The sequence below is a fragment of the Mya arenaria genome, chromosome 8 (assembly GCF_026914265.1).
Source record: "Mya arenaria isolate MELC-2E11 chromosome 8, ASM2691426v1".
In the NCBI taxonomy this organism is placed as follows: Eukaryota; Metazoa; Mollusca; class Bivalvia; order Myida; family Myidae; genus Mya; species Mya arenaria.
The window spans coordinates 799,774-825,070 of record NC_069129.1 but is presented as its reverse complement, the minus strand read 5'-3'; the positions used below and the strand labels follow the sequence as shown (position 1 = coordinate 825,070).

At 36.9% G+C, this 25,297-nt stretch overlaps 1 protein-coding gene across 1 annotated transcript in view; it reads left to right on the top strand.

Annotated features, from left to right (window-relative positions):
• The window catches only part of LOC128242915 (short transient receptor potential channel 7-like), a 91,483-nt gene that overhangs the window by 52,771 nt on the left and 13,415 nt on the right, over positions 1 to 25,297 (top strand). The window contains exons 4-10 of the mRNA XM_052960346.1: positions 9,433 to 9,569; positions 11,502 to 11,679; positions 14,044 to 14,220; positions 16,997 to 17,170; positions 22,002 to 22,172; positions 22,535 to 22,664; positions 23,246 to 23,383. Coding sequence (XP_052816306.1) covers positions 9,433 to 9,569; positions 11,502 to 11,679; positions 14,044 to 14,220; positions 16,997 to 17,170; positions 22,002 to 22,172; positions 22,535 to 22,664; positions 23,246 to 23,383 — 1,105 coding nt within the window. The remainder of the gene's footprint in view (positions 1 to 9,432; positions 9,570 to 11,501; positions 11,680 to 14,043; positions 14,221 to 16,996; positions 17,171 to 22,001; positions 22,173 to 22,534; positions 22,665 to 23,245; positions 23,384 to 25,297) is intronic.

Sequence of the window (25,297 nt, the reverse complement as noted above, 5' to 3'; positions counted from 1 at the left end):
CATGTAAATCTAGCGTTCTTACTTGTAAATCTAGCGTTCTATCTTGTCAACCTTGCTTTCTTACTTGTAAATCTCGCGTTCTTACATGTAAATCTAGCGTTCTTACTTGTAAATCTAGCGTTCTATCTTGTCAACCTTGCTTTCTTACTTGTAAATCTAGCGTTCTTACCTGTAAATCTCGCGTTCTTACTTGTAAATCTCGCGTTCTGACTTGTCAACCTTGCTTTCTTACTTGTAAATCTAGCGTTCTTACTTGTCAACCTTGCTTTCTTACTTGTAAATCTCGCGTTCTGACTTGTCAAAACCTTGCTTTCTTACTTGTAAATCTAGCGTTCTTACTTGTAAATCTACCGTTCTTACTTGTAAATCTCGCGTTCTGACTTGTCAACCTTGCTTTCTTACTTGTAAATCTAGCGTTCTTACCTGTAAATCTCGCGTTCTTACTTGTAAATCTAGCGTTCTGACTTGTCAACGTTGCTTTCTTACTTGTAAATCTCACGTTCTTACTTGTAAATCTCGCGTTCTGACTTGTCAACCTTGCTTTCTTACTTGTAAATCTACCGTTCTGACTTGTAAATCTTGCTTTCTTACTTGTAAATCTAGCGTTAGTACTTGTAAATCTAGCGTTCTGACTTGTAAATCTACCGTTCTTACTTGTAAATCTTGCTTTCTTACTTGTAAATCTAGCGTTCTTACTTGTAAATCTAGCGTTCTGACTTGTAAATCTACCGTTCTGACTTGTAAATCTTGCTTTCTTACTTGCAAATCTAGCGTTCTTACTTGTAAATCTCGCGTTCTGACTTGTCAACCTTGCTTTCTTACCTGTAAATCTCGCGTTCTTACTTGTAAATCTAGCGTTCTTACTTGTAAATCTACCGTTCTTACTTGTAAATCTCGCGTTCTGACTTGTCAACCTTGCTTTCTTACCTGTAAATCTCGCGTTCTTACTTGTGAATCTACCGTTCTGACTTGTAAATCTTGCTTTCTTACTTGTAAATCTCGCGTTCTTACTTGTAAATCTTGCTTTCTTACTTGTAAATCTAGCGTTCTTTCTTGTAAATCTAGCGTTCTGACTTGTAAATTTAGATTTCTTATTTGTAAATCTTGCTTTCTTACTTGTAAATCTAGCGTTCTGACTTGTAAATCTAGCGTTCTTACTTGTAAATCTAGCGTTCTGACTTGTAAATCTAGCGTTCTGACTTGTAAATCTACCGTTCTTACTTGTAAATCTAGCGTTCTTACTTGTAAATCTAGCGTTCTGACTTGTAAATCTTGCTTTCTTACTTGTAAATCTAGCGTTCTTACTTGTAAATCTAGCGTTCTTACCTGTAAATCTAGCGTTCTTACCTGTAAATCTAGCGTTCTTACTTGTAAATCTAGCGTTTTTACTTGTAAATCTTGCTTTCTTACTTGTAAATCTAGCGTTCTTACTTGTAAATCTAGCGTTCTGACTAGTAGATTTTGCTTTCTTACTTGTAAATCTAGCGTTCTGACTTGTCAACCTTGCTTTCTTACTTGTAAATCTAGCGTTCTTACTTGTAAATCTACCGTTCTTTCTTGTAAATCTCGCGTTCTTACATGTAAATCTAGCGTTCTTACTTGTAAATCTAGCGTTCTGACTTGTCAACCTTGCTTTCTTACTTGTAAATCTAGCGTTCTTACCTGTAAATCTCGCGTTCTTACATGAAAATCTAGCGTTCTTACTTGTCAACCTTGCTTTCTTACTTGTAAATCTAGCGTTCTGACTTGTAAATCTACCGTTCTTACTTGTAAATCTACCGTTCTTACTTGTCAACCTTGCTTTCTTACTTGTAAATCTCGCGTTCTTACATGTAAATCTAGCGTTCTTACTTGTAAATCTAGCGTTCTATCTTGTCAACCTTGCTTCCTTACTTGTAAATCTAGCGTTCTTACATGTAAATCTAGCGTTCTTACTTGTAAATCTAGCGTTCTATCTTGTCAACCTTGCTTTCTTACTTGTAAATATAGCGTTCTTACATGTAAATCTAGCGTTCTTACTTGTAAATCTAGCGTTCTATCTTGTCAACCTTGCTTTCTTACTTATAAATCTCGCGTTCTTACATGTAAATCTAGCGTTCTTACTTGTAAATCTAGCGTTCTATCTTGTCAACCTTGCTTTCTTACTTGTAAATCTAGCGTTCTTACCTGAAAATCTCGCGTTCTTACTTGTAAATCTCGCGTTCTGACTTGTCAACCTTGCTTTCTTACTTGTAAATCTAGCGTTCTTACTTGTCAACCTTGCTTTCTTACTTGTAAATCTCGCGTTCTGACTTGTCAAAACCTTGCTTTCTTACTTGTAAATCTAGCGTTCTTACTTGTAAATCTACCGTTCTTACTTGTAAATCTCGCGTTCTGACTTGTCAACCTTGCTTTCTTTTTTGTAAATCTAGCGTTCTTACCTGTAAATCTCGCGTTCTTACTTGTAAATCTAGCGTTCTGACTTGTCAACCTTGCTTTCTTACTTGTAAATCTAGCGTTCTTACTTGTAAATCTCGCGTTCTGACTTGTCAACCTTGCTTTCTTACTTGTAAATCTACCGTTCTGACTTGTAAATCTTGCTTTCTTACTTGTAAATCTAGCGTTCTTACTTGTAAATCTAGCGTTCTGACTTGTAAATCTACCGTTCTTACTTGTAAATCTTGCTTTCTTACTTGTAAATCTCGCGTTCTGACTTGTCAACCTTGCTTTCTAACCTGTAAATCTCGCGTTCTTACTTGTAAATCTAGCGTTCTTACTTGTCAACCTTGCTTTCTTACTTGTAAATCTAGCGTTCTTACTTGTCAACCTTGCTTTCTTACTTGTAAATCTCGCGTTCTGACTTGTCAAAACCTTGCTTTCTTACTTGTAAATCTAGCGTTCTTACTTGTAAATCTACCGTTCTTACTTGTAAATCTCGCGTTCTGACTTGTCAACCTTGCTTTCTTTTTTGTAAATCTAGCGTTCTTACCTGTAAATCTCGCGTTCTTACTTGTAAATCTAGCGTTCTGACTTGTCAACCTTGCTTTCTTACTTGTAAATCTCGCGTTCTTACTTGTAAATCTCGCGTTCTGACTTGTCAACCTTGCTTTCTTACTTGTAAATCTACCGTTCTGACTTGTAAATCTTGCTTTCTTACTTGTAAATCTAGCGTTCTTACTTGTAAATCTAGCGTTCTGACTTGTAAATCTACCGTTCTTACTTGTTAATCTTGCTTTCTTACTTGTAAATCTCGCGTTCTGACTTGTCAACCTTGCTTTCTAACCTGTAAATCTCGCGTTCTTACTTGTAAATCTAGCGTTCTTACCTGTAAATCTCGCGTTCTTACATGAAAATCTAGCGTTCTTACTTGTCAACCTTGCTTTCTTACTTGTAAATCTAGCGTTCTGACTTATAAATCTAGCGTTCTTACTTGTAAATCTACCGTTCTTACTTGTCAACCTTGCTTTCTTACTTGTAAATCTCGCGTTCTTACATGTAAATCTAGCGTTCTTACTTGTAAATCTAGCGTTCTATCTTGTCAACCTTGCTTCCTTACTTGTAAATCTAGCGTTCTTACATGTAAATCTAGCGTTCTTACTTGTAAATCTAGCGTTCTATCTTGTCAACCTTGCTTTCTTACTTGTAAATATAGCGTTCTTACATGTAAATCTAGCGTTCTTACTTGTAAATCTAGCGTTCTATCTTGTCAACCTTGCTTTCTTACTTATAAATCTCGCGTTCTTACATGTAAATCTAGCGTTCTTACTTGTAAATCTAGCGTTCTATCTTGTCAACCTTGCTTTCTTACTTGTAAATCTAGCGTTCTTACCTGAAAATCTCGCGTTCTTACTTGTAAATCTCGCGTTCTGACTTGTCAACCTTGCTTTCTTACTTGTAAATCTAGCGTTCTTACTTGTCAACCTTGCTTTCTTACTTGTAAATCTCGCGTTCTGACTTGTCAAAACCTTGCTTTCTTACTTGTAAATCTAGCGTTCTTACTTGTAAATCTACCGTTCTTACTTGTAAATCTCGCGTTCTGACTTGTCAACCTTGCTTTCTTTTTTGTAAATCTAGCGTTCTTACCTGTAAATCTCGCGTTCTTACTTGTAAATCTAGCGTTCTGACTTGTCAACCTTGCTTTCTTACTTGTAAATCTCGCGTTCTTACTTGTAAATCTCGCGTTCTGACTTGTCAACCTTGCTTTCTTACTTGTAAATCTACCGTTCTGACTTGTAAATCTTGCTTTCTTACTTGTAAATCTAGCGTTCTTACTTGTAAATCTAGCGTTCTGACTTGTAAATCTATCGTTCTTACTTGTAAATCTTGCTTTCTTACTTGTAAATCTCGCGTTCTGACTTGTCAACCTTGCTTTCTAACCTGTAAATCTCGCGTTCTTACTTGTAAATCTAGCGTTCTTACTTGTCAACCTTGCTTTCTTACTTGTAAATCTAGCGTTCTTACTTGTCAACCTTGCTTTCTTACTTGTAAATCTCGCGTTCTGACTTGTCAAAACCTTGCTTTCTTACTTGTAAATCTAGCGTTCTTACTTGTAAATCTACCGTTCTTACTTGTAAATCTCGCGTTCTGACTTGTCAACCTTGCTTTCTTTTTTGTAAATCTAGCGTTCTTACCTGTAAATCTCGCGTTCTTACTTGTAAATCTAGCGTTCTGACTTGTCAACCTTGCTTTCTTACTTGTAAATCTCGCGTTCTTACTTGTAAATCTCGCGTTCTGACTTGTCAACCTTGCTTTCTTACTTGTAAATCTACCGTTCTGACTTGTAAATCTTGCTTTCTTACTTGTAAATCTAGCGTTCTTACTTGTAAATCTAGCGTTCTGACTTGTAAATCTACCGTTCTTACTTGTTAATCTTGCTTTCTTACTTGTAAATCTCGCGTTCTGACTTGTCAACCTTGCTTTCTAACCTGTAAATCTCGCGTTCTTACTTGTAAATCTAGCGTTCTTACTTGTAAATCTACCGTTCTTACTTGTAAATCTCGCGTTCTGACTTGTCAACCTTGCTTTCTTACCTGTAAATCTCGCGTTCTTACTTGTAAATCTACCGTTCTGACTTGTAAATCTTGCTTTCTTACTTGTAAATCTCGCGTTCTTACTTGTAAATCTTGCTTTCTTACTTGTAAATCTAGCGTTCTTTCTTGTAAATCTAGCGTTCTGACTTGTAAATCTAGCTTTCTTACTTGTAAATCTTGCTTTCTTACTTGTAAATCTAGCGTTCTGACTTGTAAATCTAGCGTTCTGACTTGTAAATCTAGCGTTCTGACTTGTAAATCTACCGTTCTTACTTGTAAATCTAGCGTTCTTACTTGTAAATCTAGCGTTCTGACTTGTAAATCTTGCTTTCTTACTTGTAAATCTAGCGTTCTTACTTGTAAATCTAGCGTTCTTACCTGTAAATCTAGCGTTCTTACTTGTAAATCTAGCGTTCTTACTTGTAAATCTAGCGTTTTTACTTGTAAATCTTGCTTTCTTACTTGTAAATCTAGCGTTCTTACTTGTAAATCTAGCGTTCTGACTAGTAGATTTTGCTTTCTTACTTGTAAATCTAGCGTTCTGACTTGTCAACCTTGCTTTCTTACTTGTAAATCTAGCGTTCTTACTTGTAAATCTACCGTTCTTACTTGTAAATCTCGCGTTCTTACATGTAAATCTAGCGTTCTTACTTGTAAATCTAACGTTCTGACTTGTCAACCTTGCTTTCTTACTTGTAAATCTAGCGTTCTTACCTGTAAATCTCGCGTTCTTACATGTAAATCTAGCGTTCTTACTTGTCAACCTTGCTTTCTTACTTGTAAATCTAGCGTTCTGACTTGTAAATCTAGCGTTCTTACTTGTAAATCTACCGTTTTTACTTGACAACCTTGCTTTCTTACTTGTAAATCTCGCGTTCTTACATGTAAATCTAGCGTTCTTACTTGTAAATCTAGCGTTCTATCTTGTCAACCTTGCTTTCTTACTTGTAAATCTAGCGTTCTTACATGTAAATCTAGCGTTCTTACTTGTAAATCTAGCATTCTATCTTGTCAACCTTGCTTTCTTACTTGTAAATATAGCGTTCTTACATGTAAATCTAGCGTTCTTACTTGTAAATCTAGCGTTCTATCTTGTCAACCTTGCTTTCTTACTTGTAAATCTCGCGTTCTTACATGTAAATCTAGCGTTCTTACTTGTAAATCTAGCGTTCTATCTTGTCAACCTTGCTTTCTTACTTGTAAATCTAGCGTTCTTACCTGTAAATCTCGCGTTCTTACTTGTAAATCTCGCGTTCTGACTTGTCAACCTTGCTTTCTTACTTGTAAATCTAGCGTTCTTACTTGTCAACCTTGCTTTCTTACTTTTAAATCTCGCGTTCTGACTTGTCAAAACCTTGCTTTCTTACTTGTAAATCTAGCGTTCTTACTTGTAAATCTACCGTTCTTACTTGTAAATCTCGCGTTCTGACTTGTCAACCTTGCTTTCTTACTTGTAAATCTAGCGTTCTTACCTGTAAATCTCGCGTTCTTACTTGTAAATCTAGCGTTCTGACTTGTCAACCTTGCTTTCTTACTTGTAAATCTCGCGTTCTTACTTGTAAATCTCGCGTTCTGACTTGTCAACCTTGCTTTCTTACTTGTAAATCTACCGTTCTGACTTGTAAATCTTGCTTTCTTACTTGTAAATCTAGCGTTCTTACTTGTAAATCTAGCGTTCTGACTTGTAAATCTACCGTTCTTACTTGTAAATCTTGCTTTCTTACTTGTAAATCTAGCGTTCTTACTTGTAAATCTAGCGTTCTGACTTGTAAATCTACCGTTCTGACTTGTAAATCTTGCTTTCTTACTTGCAAATCTAGCGTTCTTACTTGTAAATCTCGCGTTCTGACTTGTCAACCTTGCTTTCTTACCTGTAAATCTCGCGTTCTTACTTGTAAATCTAGCGTTCTTACTTGTAAATCTACCGTTCTTAATTGTAAATCTCGCGTTCTGACTTGTCAACCTTGCTTTCTTACCTGTAAATCTCGCGTTCTTACTTGTAAATCTACCGTTCTGACTTGTAAATCTTGCTTTCTTACTTGTAAATCTCGCGTTCTTACTTGTAAATCTTGCTTTCTTACTTGTAAATCTAGCGTTCTTTCTTGTAAATCTAGCGTTCTGACTTGTAAATCTAGCTTTCTTACTTGTAAATCTTGCTTTCTTACTTGTAAATCTAGCGTTCTGACTTGTAAATCTAGCGTTCTGACTTGTAAATCTAGCGTTCTGACTTGTAAATCTAGCGTTCTTACTTGTAAATCTCGCGTTCTTACTTGTAAATCTCGCGTTCTTACTTGTAAATCTAGCGTTCTGACCTGTAAATCTCGCGTTCTGACCTGTAATCTAGCGTTTTTACCTGTAAATCTCGCGTTCTGACCTGTAAATCTAGCGTTCTTACCTATAAATCTAGCGTTCTTACCTGCAAATCTAGCGTTCTTACCTGTAAATCTCGCGTTCTGACTTGTAAATCTCGCGTTCTTACTTGTAAATCTAGCGTTCTTACCTGTAAATCTTGCTTTCTTACTTGTAAATCTCGCGTTCTGACTTGTAAATCTCGCGTTCTGACTTGTAAATCTCGCGTTCTTACTTGTAAATCTAGCGTTCTGACTTGTAAATCTCGCGTTCTGACTTGTAAATCTCGCGTTCTTACTTGTAAATCTATCGTTCTTACCTGTAAATCTAGCGTTCTTACCTGTAAATCTCGCGTTCTGACTTGTAAATCTCGCGTTCTTACTTGTAAATCTAGCGTTCTTACCTGTAAATCTTGCTTTCTTACTTGTAAATCTCGCGTTCTGACTTGTAAATCTTGCTTTCTTACTTGTAAATCTCGCGTTCTTACTTGTAAATCTCGCGTTTTAACTTGTAAATCTTGCCTTCTTCTTGTACATGTACATGCTGCTATCTAACTTGTACATCTTGCATGTTTACTTATACGTTTTGGCCTCTGACTTTTACATTTTGCTTTCTGACTTGTCCATCTTGCTTTCCTATTTGTTTATCATGCTTTTACTTATACTTCTTACTTTCTTGCTTGAGCCTCCTGCTTTCTTGGTTGTTCATCCTGCTTTCTTAGTGTTCAGTGCTCTTCCATTGTATGAACCAACAAATGGTTAAAGCTGTTATATCACTGCTTCTTTAAAGAACATTAATTTGGATGGTTGTTATCAAATTTTGTTTGCACTCGCTAGTTTTAACTCGAAAATAATTATGTGTTTTTGTATGATTTTATTCACATTGCATACTTTAAATTGCAAATGAAATCTCGATATATAATTATGTAGATCGGTGACTTCCGTCCCATCCTAACGTTATGGCATGACATGACAAAAGTAATTGGCTCTAAACTATACGTTGTGGTATATATCACGCGCTTCTTATGTTATCTTTGTAACATTACACAGATGCCAATGGCAGTTACAGAGATTGCTAGCATGAAACCGAGATTTATGTTTGAAACTGGTGTAACTTGTCATTTGATAGAAATAAAAGGAAAACCTGCTTGTCCGAAACCTTTTTATAACATTCGAAGACATTAAAGGTCTATTTCACACGAATGTATCTGCAAATTCCTTGACTATATATCAGACCTGAATTCCCCGCGCCCGAGGTGATAGAATGTTCATAGGCGTGTCCAAGTCACACGTTTATTCGCTCTTTGTCGAATATAAGACAGGTAGACCATTTCTAAATTCGCTAGGTGGCAAGGGTTGTTTTTGAAAAGTTGAGCGCTTGTTAACGCAGCCGCATGGACCGTCGAACGTTTGATGAGAGAGCAATAATGCGTTTCCACTGGCGGATATGGGGAGGGGACGGCGAACCCGGCGCGCGCTCACGCATGAAATTGCCGAAATGTACCTTTAACGTAAATGTCGAAAAAAATCCATGTTTATATAATTAGTATACACTAGAATAAGCCATTTAAGACTTAAAGTAGAAAACATTTTCATTGACTGCTAATCGTCCGTAACCAAGTTGACAGAATATATGCATCACCTCTAGGGAAGGAGCGCGAGTTTGAAGTTGCGCCCAATATGTTGAGCCCCGTATATCGCCAAATCCTGAATGCGTCCTAGGGATCTTTAGGAGTCAGCTGGCACTATACGAATCGTACGGCAATATTAACATGCTTTTACACATCAGCAGCTATGCTTAGAGACTGCGATATCGCTAGACCCCGCTCATTTGCGAGGTGATCCTTTATAGAAATCACCGGCGTTTTTGTATCATTTCTTTGTTACATTCGTCAACAATGATTAAAACTGAACCAAAATTTAACATTCCTTACTTTAGATTGACCACATTTACGAGGGGGTTCTCGAGTATTATTCAGCTAACATCAGCTGTTTGATAACCACGACTATGATTGTACTTTTTACACTAGGAATATAACATCCATACCATTTATCACTTATTCTCCTGTTTTTAGGTTGTGGAGGTTTTGCTGGAGAAGTCCAGCGGCCGTCATATCTGCGAAGCGGTTTTGCAGGCCATCAGCGCCGGGCACGTGCAGATTGCAGAGAGCATCCTCAAACACAAACGATACCTCGAGATCTGGAAAGACAGGTATCGTTCATTGAACCATTATCATATTAATGCTGTAAACCCTTACACATTGTCGTAATTATAGTAAAGATAAACAAATAAATCAACAGAATAGAAGGATTTTTTTTTTTTCGATTTTATTTTCTCAGATATACATGTACATCATACATATATTCATAAAGTATACAAAAGGCGTGTTCCAAATTCAATCATAAAAAAAATATTTGGATTTTTCTGTTATTTGGGTGTTAGTTAAGAAAGTAAGAAATGTTAGATAGAACTTGCGGTATTCAATAATTAAGGATTTTTATTTAGTTTGTGTTTAAAATGTATTTTTTGTATTTTAAAATGTATTCTTTGTAATTTGAAATGTATTCTTTGTTTTGAAAATAGTAAGTTATATACATAAACGTTACTTTGATAAGGACGCTCCGCTTGCAAAGATCTCCTCTTAAGTACAACGGTACTACGATGGGAACTTCTGGGGCAAACCCCGTTGCCAACATTAAAATATAACCTTGTTAAGAGGTTCAAGATATCATACAGCCAAACCACATATACAGAGAGACAAACATTCAACGACAGTTAACGTATATATCAAAATATCTTTATTAAAACAAAATCTTCCTTCTAAGGTTTATATTTGCTGTTAACCTTTCCGGTAAGGTTATCCTTTCATTATAATTACAAACAGTGCCCACACATGTTTTTCTCCAGCTGTATTTGTCAATAGAAGTTCTCAGAAAACAAAGAATGATAAAGCTAAAATGAGGAATAAGTCCAATAATGCTATAAATAAAACCAACTTATCAGTTATATTTACATATAATAAGCCGCTGTATTTCACGGCCAGGTAATTACCAACACCTAATATAAATAAGGGAGGGTTTCAGTATGAATGAAATTCAAAACTGTCACTGGCCTTTTCGATCATGACCAGACATAGGAAAATATAGGCATTTTCGTAGCGAAATATTTTTAAATGGATACGATTTCCTCACTTCAAATATACCTTGTACATTTTAAAGGGACTTGACACCAGATGATTCAAAAATCGGCAAATACAGTATTTCCTCATAAGAAGCATATAATTGTCATTACGAGCTAGTATGAGGCCGATATTACCTCACTTTACATGATTAAAAGTATATTGTTTCGCTGTCTCAGCTGAGTTTTAACGTTTAAAAATAGCCCAAAATGGTTCCCAGTCTTTAGTGTGTATATTTAATATGTGAAAGTCACGTGATTACTACATATACATATACCGACGTTATTTTTAAATAACTGGGAATTACGTGGTAGACAGACCCACTAATTTTGGAAATACACGCAAATACTTCGAAATATCTATGTGTCGTTAGCGATGTGAAATATCAATAATTAAAGATGCACTCTTACTCCCAAATAAGATTTACCACAATCAATAATATTGTTTTATTATTCCAAAAAGAATGAATAAATGTCGAAAAGAATGTTTTTTATTAAGTATACCAAGTTTATCTTTTAGCATTCACCGATCATTTAATATTTTTGCTCTTTCTGCTATTAAAAACTTGTTATTAGTAATCTATATTTTCCATTATTTTACATTATATAGTAAGTAGTTAAAGGTTTATCAGTCAAAATTGATGTTTGTTACACATGTGTATGTATGATTTTGAATAAAAATGTCACTTTAAAAAACATGCATTGTACACAACGATATCGATTGTATGTTACTTTTTGACAATTCGACTTTTTCTTACAGTTGTATCATCTGGTGTAAAGTCCCTTTAAGCCCTAGTTGAAATGAACCGCAAAGGAGTCTGTGTCCTGGTAGCAACCAGTTTTGGTTTAGGACACTAAATATATGTGTCTATTAGAACATATTTTGTAGAAGACACAAATACTTGTGTTCATATACTTGTGCTCTTATCATGTTTGAGCTGAACGAAACAAACATCTCTGTTACAGAAAGAAGTTTGGAGATGACGATCACTTTTTCAAGACCCAGTTTGAGGACTCCCAGTTCTCTCCAGACATCACACCTCTAATCCTGGCCGCACAGAAGAACCAGTATGAGATTGTGCAGCTGCTTCTGCTTCGAGGGGAGAGAATTCAGAAACCACACAAGTTTGGCTGTCTATGCCAGGTAACGTATGCCTCATCATTGATTAATAATGTAAGTTTTTTTTAAAATTAGATTTGGGATTACTGTCTGATATAGGAAGTGTATCTGATGAGCTGCGGGAGGCGGAAATGGAGACACCCGCGAAAGTTTGAAAGCTTATTGATAAAGCCTAGTGCGTGCCTCCATTTCATTTGCTGATTATGTAGGTTGTTTTCCAAGAAGACTATGACCTTCATGAGGAATTTCCACATTGAGTTATAATGCACAGCTATGTGCATGCTGTTTGTAGACTTGGATGAGTATATTCCACACTGAGCGCTATTTCCCAGCTAATTTGGATGCTTTTTACTGACTTGGAGTAGTATATCCCACATTGAGTGCTATTTCCAGCTTTTTGGATGTTGTTTGTAGACTTGGATGAGTATATTTCACATTGAGCGTTATTTCCAGCTATTAGGATGTTGTCTGTAGACTTGGATGAGTACATTCCACATTGAGCGCTATCTCCAATCTATTTGGATGCTGTTTGTAGACTTGGATGAGTATATTGCACATTGGGCGCTATTTTCCAGCTATTTGAATTCTGCTTCTAGACTTGGAGTAGTATATTCCACATTGAGCGCCATTTCCAGCTTCTTGGATGTTGTCTGTAGACTTGGAATAGTATATCCCACATTGAGCGCTATTTCCAGCTTCTTGGATGTTGTTTGTAGACTTGGATGAGTATATCCAACATTTGCCCTATTACCCAGCTATTTGGATGTTATTGGTAGACTTGGATGAGTATATTTCACATTGAGGGCTATTTTCAGCTTCTTGGATGTTGTTTGTAGACTTGGATGAGTATATCCAACATTAGCGCTATTTCCCAGCTATTTGGATGTTATTGGTAGACTTGGATGAGTATATTTCACATTGAGCGCTATTTCCCAGCTATTTGGATGTTATTGGTAGACTTGGATGAGTATATCCAACATTGAGCGCTTTTCCCAGCTATTTGGATGTTATTGGTAGACTTGGAGGAGTATATCCAACATTGAGCGTTATTCTCAGCTACTTACATGCTGTTTGTTGTTACATGTTGTCTTGGAGGAGTATATTCCACAATGCTCACGATTTCCATGTTATGAATATGCTGTTTTTCGATTTACGTAAGAGTGCTTGATTGTGACAGAAGACATGCATTCTGAAAAAAAATAAACTGGTTTTAAACAAAGTTTAGAAAAAATGTAAAGGACAAACTGACACTTAAAGCTGCAAATTCACAGATATACCATTTTTACAACATTTTTTTATAGTTTTTTTACAGACAGAACTAACTTTATGGCGCGAAATACTTATTAATGACAGTGATTATTTACTATTCAAAAATCTCCCTAAACAAATTGAGCCATGTGTTTTGTGGCAGTTTGCAAATAATTGCTCGGACTTAAAACTTGCGCACTTTATTGCTAACTTGTGGCTAGACAAGCCCCCTTTACTGCACTCCGTGTGCTTAATTTGCAAACGCGTGTTCTTTAACAAAACCGAGCATATCGTGTTTGCTTGTCCGTATACAGCAGCTGTACGAGAAAGCTTTTATTGTCATTTAAACATGGTATTTGGTCAACATGTCGGATCCGACATATTTAAAAAAGATTCGACAATTTCATAGATTTTGTTTTAGGGAGCAAGTACATACAAAATGAAGACTGTAAGCAATTGCTGTTATGCAAGCTCAGTTTTCGTTGTGTACAAGATGCGTTCAATGTATACAATACCGTCGATAGTGTTTAAATAATACTGAAACAGTGGCATTTGTGCATATATTGCGTAAGATGATTATGTTTATATTGTATGATCATACAATTGCTGTTACATTGTCAATAATATTGGGTTTAACTTGAACCCATTGTATACATGTATGTATTACTGTCATGCTACTTCATGCTTGAAATAACTTTTACTGACATATTTAAACATTGTTATATATATAACATTGTGTTCTAATCTCCCTTGTGGAGGATATATTGAAATAAAATGAAATGAAATAAATGAAAAATGGTTTAAGAAAAATGCATAAAACATCAATTTTTGAACTTAAAAATCGGCGATCTAATTTTTTGTCAGCAGTCTTATATAACTGGTTTCCATGGATTTTCGCAAAAATTGGCTCGTTCCAAGAGAAAAAAAAAGTTGTCAAATCGTTTAGTCTGTGAGAGTGCAGCTTTAACGAGAGACACATACCGTCTGAAAGAATGACGACTATTAATGAGAGACACATACCGTCTGAAAGAATGACGACTATTAATGAATCAAAATACGTTTATTAATAAATGTTGGTGTAACTAGTTATGAACGGTTAGTAAAATGATGACAAACATACATATAGTCATTTAATTCCAGGAATGTGTAAACAAGAGTAAGTTTGACCAGCTGCGGTCGGCCAAGTATCGTTTGAGCGCATACAGGGGGCAGGCGAGCGAGGCGTATATATCCCTCTCCAGCAAGGACCCCATCCTTACAGCATTCCAACTCTCTAAAGACTTCCGAAGCCTTTCAAAGGAGGAAAAATATTTCAAGGTTTGTGTGATCTTTGTTATAAAATGGAATGAAAAGTGGCTGTAAAAAGAAACACACAAATGAAATAACAACCTGGACCAGTTAAAATCATGATTCTCACTCGAAAACGGAATTAATCTTAGTATCATATTTCCGTTATTTTGCCACATATAAGTGTCAATTGAACTTTAGCCAATATTAAAAATGAACATTAACTTGAAGAAATAAAATAAATAAACTTTTTGCCATTTTTTGCCGTTTAAAAGAATTACGATTATTGAAATTACGACTAAGGAATGTTGAAAAACAAATGTTAACGCAGAACAACTATTTTTCCACCGAAAATCGTGTAATTGGTCGTTTGAAGGGCAAAAACATTTATGTATTTTTATACAGTTTCGAGGTTTAATATTTAGCAAGCATAAGACATAGCTTCGTTGCACCATATGTATGTGAAATTAGAAGTTGTTGACAGTTTACAACGGAGTAATTTATGAGATTATCAATTTGCATTTTTTTTTCGGAAATGACTTTATACAAAATGAATATTTTTTGTGTTAAAGTATTTAACACGTCCCTATCAACAACGCCTTGTGGTTTTGTGCTGATTGCAGCGATGTAAGGAAGATATTCCCAGTTTTGTTACCATGAAATGAATTTAATTAACTGTCAGTAACTATCGTCTACAATATCTTTCTTCCTTGAAAATATATCATAAAGAAATCACAAGACATTGTTGATTGGGAAGTCTATGGCATTTGATACAGAAACATATTTATATTGTCGACAGACTTTTCCTAGAAGTGCATATGCGTTTTGATGCCATATCTGATAAAATCTTTCGTCGTACAATTTGGTCAACTCCTTATTACCACAAAACATGTAACAAAGGTTGTACGTTTTACTCCTGAAAATATTGTTCTTCAAAATCAAAAAAAGAAAGATTTTTTTTAAATTTTCAATTGCTGGCCTTCCCCACCCACTTTTGCACTATGGAAGGCCCTGAACGTGTAAAGTGGAATTGATATCGTGTGTGTACCGATGAATGCAGCACGTTTTTAAAGAAGGCTTCACAAGAAAATTCGAGCCATAAAACCATATTTATACACACGAAAAAAACATGCTATTCACGCAATAAGCCCCGCAGTTGACACAGGTGGAAACAGCGCGTTGTTTCCCAAGTGCCAAACAAAAAACAGCCAACTATGTTTCCATGCCTCTTGTAAGATCTATTCTGTCTTAAAGAAAATCGTTTGTTTCTGCAATTTACATTTGCTTAATGTTAGCTGCACTTAACGTAAATGATATTTTTCATGACTGAGAATGTAACGCATTATAGCAGTTATTTCTTTCAGCAAACATTGATCGATGGCACTATGGTAGTTCCTGGATGCACCAGCAGCAATGTGAATATTCAGTAGAAATAATAAATTGGATTCTCGCTAAAACACAGAGACACATTACCCCATTTAAATAAACCTCACACCTGAGGCTAAGTACTACTTGTATTTGCACATTTTACAAACATACAGGATCGTATGCTTTATGGTCAAACGGTTTATGTAAAACACAAGGTGAAAATACAGTTTTAGCAATGAACAGTCTCAATAAATTCGAGACTGCTGTAAACCGGACAGTAGGGGCGTTGATATTGTAACACAATTGCTGTCAGTGAACTGTCCAAAACAAAACGAGACTGCTGTAAGCCGGTGACCAGGGGCGTTGATATTGTAAGACTTACCATTGCTGTCAGTGGACTGTCCAAAACAAAACGAGACTGTTGTAAACCGGTCACTAGGGGCGTTGATATTGTAAGACTTACCATTGCTGTCAGTGGACTGTCCAAAACAAAACGAGACTGTTGTAAGCCGGTCACTAGGGTCGTTGATATTGTAAGACTTACCATTGCTGTCAGTGGACTGTCCCAAACAAACCGAGACTGCTTTTAACCGGTCACTAGGGGAAGTTGATATTGTAAGACTTACCATTGCTGCCAGTGGACTGTCCCAAACAAACCGAGACTGCTGTAAGCCGGTCACTAGGGGAAGTTGATATTGTAAGACTTACTAATGCTGTCAGTAAACAGTCTGAATAAAACCGAGACTGCTGTAAGCCGGGCTTTAAGGGGCGTTCATATTTTAACACGTACCGTTGCTGTCGGTGAACAGTCTTAATTAAACCAAGACTGCTGTAAGACGGCCACTAGGGGACGTTGATATTGCTTTATTAACCATTGCTGTCAGTGAACAGTCTCAATAAAAACGAGAATACTGTTTTCATATGTACACATAAACTACATTAAACTAGGCCAATTATGTTATTCAAGGCATACCATAACACAAACACAAGCAATACACTAATTATCAGCTCATGTTTCAAGTTTATTCCGTAGTGTCATACGTTCGAACCAATCATTATATTACTTATCATATTACTTTGTAAAAAAAACAACTCTATAAAGTATCAGAAACTAATCATTCTTATGGTTATACTACTACGGAACTAACTAAATAACTATGGAATACATTTGCAATTGAGCTCGCCGCGAATTGATTGCATAAACTAGGACTCGGTTATCTTTATTGCGGATATATTCTCGAACAATAGAAACTATATAGAAATAATGTAGAACAACAGTATGCAATATTCACATCAGACTTATCATTGAACAGTCACTGTCAAATTAATGCGTTTAACATTAGATAAATAAAATTGACCGACATGGCATGGCCGATTATAACCCATGGTTAATTATGATTTTTGATCGATCTTCATCCCGAATCTAACTACATTTCAGCAAGAGTACAGAGAGCTATCCAACCAGCTGAGCGAGTACGTGGTGAAACTGTTGGATCGGGTCAGGACACAAGACGAACTGGAGTTGGTTTTAAACAAAGCGGGGGAGCCCAGTGAGGAAAAGTACTCCTCTCTTGCCAGGCTTAAACTTGCCGTGCAGTATAAAGAGAAACGGGTAGGTACCGGTGTGAAAACTCGCCGTGCAGTATAAAGAGAAACGGGTAGGTACCGGTGTGGAAACTCGCCGTGCAGTATAAAGAGAAACGGGTAGGTACCGGTGTGGAAACTCGCCGTGCAGTATAAAGAGAAACGGGTAGGTACCGGTGTGAAAACTCGCCGTGCAGTATAAAGAGAAACGGGTAGGTACCGGTGTGGAAACTCGCCGTGCAGTATAAAGAGAAACGGGTAGGTACCGGTGTGAAAACTCGCCGTGCAGTATAAAGAGAAACGGGTAGGTACCGGTGTGGAAACTCGCCGTGCAGTTTAAAGAGAAACGGGTAGGTACCGGTGTGGAAACTCGCAGTGCAGTATAAAGAGAAACGGGTAGGTACCGGTGTGAAAACTTCACGAAAAGCTAGATTATCGCGGCAAAGCGAGGTTTTCTCTTCTCCTGCTGGGCACAACTTAGTCGTAAAGTGCAAGCCAACACGGGTTGGGAATAATTTACAGCAATTGTAGAGACAGTCAAACCTAATGTCAGGCTTAACATAACCTGGAACTTTAGGGAAACTGGTATATACGAACGAAGACGAGAGCAAATGGTAGGTGCCGAGTTGGCTCGTGTCAGGCGAGCTGTGAGTCAAGATGATGAAGAAGATTTTTTTCCAAGCTTTTAGCTTCCGATCAAATGCTTATGTGCTAAAGTTATGTTGTGAATTCTATTTCATGAAACAAATATGATCAAACTAAGTAATGATTATTCAAGTAAAGCACAGCTTATAACTGCGTCGTAGTTCAGAATAAAAGGTTTATGTTTAACGGGGTTAACTGGTCTATACGTTCATATGTAAGCCAAGTAAGTATGTGTAAGGATTGAAAACCATTTCAATGGCATTCATCGGATCCTGAATGCCCATGTCAAAATGGAAATTACCATGTATCGCTATAACGTGTTTACACATTAAGTAGTGGATTACCTTACACCGAGGCTAGCTGGCACCGAGTCTTCAATGCGAATACATGGCAACAATAAGAGCTAAACTTCTGACAAAACTAACAGAATAACTTAATAGAGGGAACCATCTTGTGCCATATTTAAGGACACACGCAACGGGTACCTGGCTCTAGTTTATCCAAACATCTTATATCCCTGACATCATGATTACGCTAAGATAATTATTTTTACATTGAAATATTTTCGCGATCAACTTTTTTTGAAGAAAAGAAAATCCAGAATAAGTAAAAAAATGGTCTAATGAAATAAGCTACTTTGTAGTTTGTAACGCTTAATAGCTTTCGAAAAATGGTGGCCAGATCTGTATGGCAGAAGTGTCCATAGAAATGGTGGCCATATCTGTATGGCAGAAGTGTCCATAGTAATGGTGGCCAGATCTGTATGGCTGAAGTGTGCATAGTAATGGTGGCCAGATCTGTATGGCAGAAGTGTGCATAGTAATGGTGGCCAGATCTGTATGGCAGAAGTGTCCATAGTAATGGTGGCCAGATCTGTATGGCAGAAGTGTCCATAGTAATGGTGGCCAGATCTGTATGGCAGAAGTGTCCATAGTAATGGTGACCAGATCTGTATGACAGAGCTGTCCATAGTAATGGTGGCCAGATCTGTATGATAGAAGTGTCCATAGAAATGGTGGCCAGATCTGTATGGCAGAAGTGTCCATAGTAATGGTGGCCAGATCTGTATGGCAGAGGTGTCCATAGTAATGGTGGCCAGATCTGTATGACAGAAGTGTCCATAGTAATGGTGGCCAGATATGTATGACAGAAGTGTCCATAATAATGGTGGCAGAAGTGTCCATAGTAATGGTGGCCAGATCTGTATGGCAGAAGTGTCCATAGTAATGGTGGCCAGATCTGTATGACAGAAGTGTCTATAGTAATGGTGGCAGAAGTGTCCATAGTAATGGTGGCCAGATCTGTATGGCAGAAGTGTCCATAGTAATGGTGGCCAGATCTGTATGGCAGAAGTGTCCATAGTAATGGTGGCCAGATCTGTATGGCAGAAGTGTCCATAGTAATGGTGGCCAGATCTGTATGGCAGAAGTGTCCATAGTAATGGTGACCAGATCTGTATGACAGAGGTGTCCATAGTAATGGTGGCCAGATCTGTATGACAGAAGTGTCCATAGTAATGGTGGCCAGATCTGTATGGCAGAAGTGTCCATAGTAATGGTGGCCAGATCTGTATGGCAGAGGTGTCCATAGTAATGGTGGCCAGATCTGTATGACAGAAGTGTCCATAGTAATGGTGGCCAGATCTGTATGACAGAAGTGTCCATAGTAATGGTGGCCAGATATGTATGGCAGAAGTGTCCATAGTAATGGTGGCCAGATCTGTATGACAGAAGTGTCCATAGTAATGGTGGCCAGATCTGTATGACAGAAGTGTCCATAGTAATGGTGGCCAGATCTGTATGGCAGAAGTGTCCATAGTAATGGTGGCCAGATCTGTATGACAGAAGTGTCCATAGTAATGGTGGCCAGATCTGTATGACAGAAGTGTCCATAGTAATGGTGGCAGAAGTGTTCATAGTAATGGTGGCCAGATCTTTATGGCAGAAGTGTCCATAGTAATGGTGGCCAGATATGTATGACAGAAGTGTCCATAGTAATGGTGGCCAGATCTGTATGACAGAAGTGTCCATCGTAATGGTGGCAGAAGTGTCCATAGTAATGGTGGCCAGATCTGTATGGCAGAAGTGTCGATAGTAATGGTGGCCATATCTGTAGTGCAGAAGTGTCCATAGTAATGGTGGCCATATTTGTATGACAGAAGTGTCCATAGTAATGGTGGCCAGGTCTGTATGGCAGAAGTGTCCAAAGTAATGGTGGCCAGATCTGTATGACAGAAGTGTCCAAAGTAATGGTGGCCAGATCTGTATGACAGAAGTGTCCATAGTAATGGTGGCCAGATCTGTATGGCAGAAGTGTCCATAGTAATGGTGACCAGATCTGTATGGCAGAAGTGTCCATAGTAATGGTGGCCATATCTGTATGGCAGAAGTGTCCATAGTAATGGTGGCCAGATCTGTATGGCAGAAGTGTCCATAGTAATGGTGGCCAGATCTGTATGGCAGAAGTGTCCATAGTAATGGTGGCCAGATCTGTATGGCAGAAGTGTCCATAGTAATGGTGGCCATATCTGTATGGGAGAAGTGTCCATAGTAATGGTGGCCAGATCTGTATGGCAGAAGTGTCCATAGTAACCAATACGTACGAAACAACGTACATGGCGTAGGCTGGGGATGTGGTGGGTGGTGTTTGAATAATCTAATATGGAATTTAGGGCAAACATTTAAGTATATTTTGCGAATCTTAAACTTGTTATTCATTAGTATAACATAGTCGTTCATAATACGGAGAACCGAACCAGGATTACTTCCTAGGTGCAGGCTAAGCAACGCAGTAATACAATATATGCTGCCATTGTGCTTCCGTGGGAATAATAAAACGCTAAGTCCGAAATCTGAATAGTCCCATAACATTTTGTTCATGTTTACTGGAAAGTGTTAAAGTGTCGAATAGAACTGCCATACCTTGAAACATTTTTTATCGGTCGATGAACGCAATTTATATAACAATAGTATTGCGTGCTGATCGCATTTCAAAGGAACGTGTCAGTAACCTAGTAGAAACATTGTTTATAAGTTGTTTGTATGACAGAAAGTTATCCATCAACTAACTGTACGTACGTGAATTACGCCTTTATGGTTATTTTAGTTTGACAATGACCTGAATATTCCATGTTTGCCAGTAATTATAAATTTAGGTCGGATGAAATATCATAAGATTAAATAAAGGCGGCTTTTGCGTCGTCTCTCATAGTGTCACTCATTTATCGCTTCCATGGTTGCAATATTCGTAATTTGATATTTGAATATTATGTCTGAGACTGTATATCTTTAAGTAGATTCTCACCGATATTTCCAAACCGATAAATTCGACTAACGGCCTCTAATATGTACTACGTTTAGTCATTAAGAATTTCATTTTTACATCTCAACACGTATGGTGTAATTTATTTTCGCGCCTGCTGATAATTGCTTATAGTTAAAATTAATTGGAACATATTTCGTAAAAGCTTAATTTCTTAAGAAGGGCTCGCTCGCTTCACTCACCTGCCCTCCTTTACAAGTATGACCTTACAAAACATAGTTTAACTATTTTAGTATGCATTATGCAGTAGCTGTGCATGTGTACGCGATTGCTGAGCAGCACTTGGGAATAACTTATACGAACATTCGTTACACAAGGTGAAGTTGGGTTACACCCTAAACATATTCTGTAGGAATAAAACTAGTCGTTATATTAAGGTATACTCCATTACACGTATGAAGTTGTCTATCTATTTTGATTGTTATTCATATTGACTAACCTGACATAGAATTTCTAGAGGATATTTTTTTATTATGAGTGTTATGTTTGTTTTCGTTATTCTAACCATTAGTACTATCATTTGGTTCCAAATGCATATGAACGTCTTATATAATGTATATCGAACTGAATACATGATTAAATGTTCACACCATAAATAACCACAATTATGTATGAAGATCCTGTAGTATTCCTCAGTGAAATGCCTTCGGTTATATTTTGCATACGAGCTTTGAGTCGCGATAGCAGTTGGTTCCGTATCAAGAAAGAGGTGTAAAAGCATTTACTTTATTCCAAAATAGTTTGTAGTATTGTTTTAAACGTTTTAGTTGGTATAAACAGCAAGTAAACAGCACACGTCTGTTCATAAAGACATGCAGCGGATGTAAGAAATAATAAATTGATCGAGCACCGGACTGCTTTCAGATAAATATCTATTACTGTACACGCTTCAGTTCGTTTCACACCCGAGCTGCCAACAGCGGTTGGACAAGAGTTGGTTCGAGGGGACAGACACGTTTATGAAGGCGGGTGTGATGAAGAGGGTGGCCATGGTTTTTCTCTTCCTCCTTGCCTACCCCGCCCTCACGTTCCTCTACATACTGGCACCCAAGACTAGCATCAAGGTAATTTACCATCTGGGTGCCTTAAATTGTTTAGACTTGTGGTTACACAGGTTTATCAACCAAATGGTATGGAGTCAAAATGTTACTCGTGTAAGAAATCGCGTAAAGCCCATCACTTCTGTTGATTCACATTGAAAGAAAAAAACTCGCTTTCATGTCTCACTTAAAGTACAAGTTGAAACTCGACTGGCTTACCTTATAACAATTAACTTAATGTGCCCGTTCAAATGAAAGAACATTTCGAGGATTTAAGCAAACATGTAATTAAGAGAGCAAATGTATATTTTTATGTTCTTTGGGGCAAAATGCTTCTTCGCCTTTGTTTAGTTTGACCACACTTGTACAAGTTACTCTTCGTGCAGGCTCTCCGGGTCCTCCAGTTTCCATGGGTGAAGTTCGCGATGCACTCGTCCTCCTTCATCGCCTTCCTCCTCATGATCGTCATCCACACCTCTCAGTCCACATATTTCAACAGGCAGAACTACACACTGGGTACTGTATATTACATAGCATACTCGAAACTGCTGTGTTCATAGCGCTAAGTACACTGAGCAAAGGTTAAGAGATTGTTTCCATTGCTTGCTGTCAGCAATTAACTGGACTCCAGGATTTATTACATAGCATACTCAAATTTGAAGTATAGCGTGCTCATCATGGCATCGCTTTAAGATATTTAAGTTGGCATTGCATGCTCACAGCTATTGACTGGGCTACTCACAAGGTAGTACTTGGTAAGACTGGTTTCAAGCGGCCACACAAATCAGTCTTATCAGCAGATATTTCCAGCTGCATCTCATGTTGAGTTAAAAAGTATAGGTGATTCATGTTAGAACCTGTGCTCTGCACAAACCATATACATGTATATTATATGAATGGGTTTGAATTTTTGAAGAAAATATTTCCTATTTATACACCAATTTTGGTAGAATAAGAACAATGATACTAGAAGAAAACAAATTTGAGTACAAATGCAACACCATATAAACGTATAAAAGTGCACATAATGGTAGCACATATAGTAATAACTCTACGAGTTAAACCAAGCTGTTTTTAAAATTGTAACCCGTTTACAGCTTCCCTGTATCCGTCTGTATTCCGGAAGTACGTCACGATGCGGAATATCTCTGAGGAATACGAGTACGGTGCCGATCTGCCCATCCGGCCCCTCATGCCCACACCAGTACAGCTTCTCATATCGATCTGGGTTATCGGTAAGTTAACAAAGCTTTTTGTCTGATCTTTATTGTTAAGAAGATATTTAACATACTTTGTTTACTATACGTCTTGTATAATATCATGCAGACAGTTTGTTGGTGTCAACTTATAACTTTGGCTTGAGAATATACCTGTAAAAGTTCTAAATATGTTATTATCCTAGGCTCATTTTTTCTCAAACCTGTTATCTCTATACTCCACGTCTCCCGTACCATGAGTTTGTTCAAATAGTCCAGTCATATCGTGACAAAATTACACCAAATTGTGCACTTTCGGTTAAAATTATGAAACTTTGCCAAATGATACAGATGTATGTTCAGGTTAAAAAAAGCTCAGGACCCATCTCAATTTCGTCCAAGATGGCTGCCAAAATCCAAGATGGCCGCCATGACCCTTAATATTGTAAAGAGGAATTTTATTAGTAAATAAATTGTGACATGGCCTAAGTAAATACATAATTTACGTAGTATTTACTTTTTCATTAAATCTTACGGAATAACTTTATAAAACAAAAACAAAAATGTTCATACAGAATTAGCTTTTTGTTGCCATGGCAACCATTTTCCCCTAAATGTCAAATTTGGCCGCCAGTGTAATCTACCCAAACCTGTAAACTTCTTGATGTTCTTTAATTTTTCTGTGAAAACAGTTTGTACATATATGCAAGTTAAATGTAAATGTTTTCAACACTCTTTTTAGTGTGTGTTGTTGAAAAGAATTCTTAAAATAATCCATAGCAACAAAAAGCTTTTTAATCTCATGCTTATAATAATCATTTAAAATGACTAGAAATGATAGTAGAGTGACAGTCGGGTCAATAATTTATTATTTTAAGTGCATGAGACAAACAATTGTATACACCAAAATGTTCGGTTGTAGTGTATGTATGCAAGTGATGGCAAAAATATTCAAAGCGTGGCGCGGGCTGAGAAATCCAAGATGGCATCCGAAATGGCCGCCATAAAATGTCAATTTTAGTAAAGATATTATGTATGAATATCTTAATTTTCTTTTATTAGACATAGTTAAATATTCACATGGCTACTACTTCTTTCGTTATGGACCCTTAATTTTTATACAGCATTGACTACTTTAAGGCCAACGTAATGATCGTTTCAAGGTCAGAATATGAAAAATACCCAAGCATTTAATTTTCCCATATAGATATCCTTTTCAAAGTCATATTTTGGCAATATTTTCATATGTTTTTGGATAGGCCAACATTTTAAGCATTAAAACATACCAAGGGTGATTGCAAACTTGCTATTTATGTAAGCGTCTTATGGATAATTGAGCTAGTATCAAAATAAAATGACCTAAATAACTGAGATATTTAATGTCCAGGTCAAGGTCACTACAAATAATCAGAAAAATATCATGGTTTTCTGTCTTTTTTGTCTCTTTTGGTTTATTAAGTTTTGTTTACTCACACAAGGGTCTGTCAAAATTGGCAATGTATAAAAGTATCTACTTTTGTCTATCACAATTTATCTTTCAATGAACGTTTTTTTCATATAGTACGCAAGCTCCAAGCAACAAGAACTTCTCCAAATAAATGCTATCGAAGGCAATCTCCATAAAAGTGTTCTTTCCGAGGTTATCATGTAACACTGTTTCGATGCAATATAATATATGAACAGATGGTAGATGTTTTATAATGTACTTCTCTTTGACATGCAAAAATAAGCATTTCAAAACTTTAAGGTCAAAATCTTTTGAATGTCAAACATTATAAAAACACACACCAAATAATCAAAATGAGTTGTGTTTACCTCTTTTCCCAACACACAAGTCACGTAGCCATGTGTCCCTAAATTAGCCCATGCACTGCTTAACAAGCTACATAAACAAATGTATTTGTTTCAAGTCTATCCAGTGCTTTTTCACCATAATGTGTTAATATTGTAGTA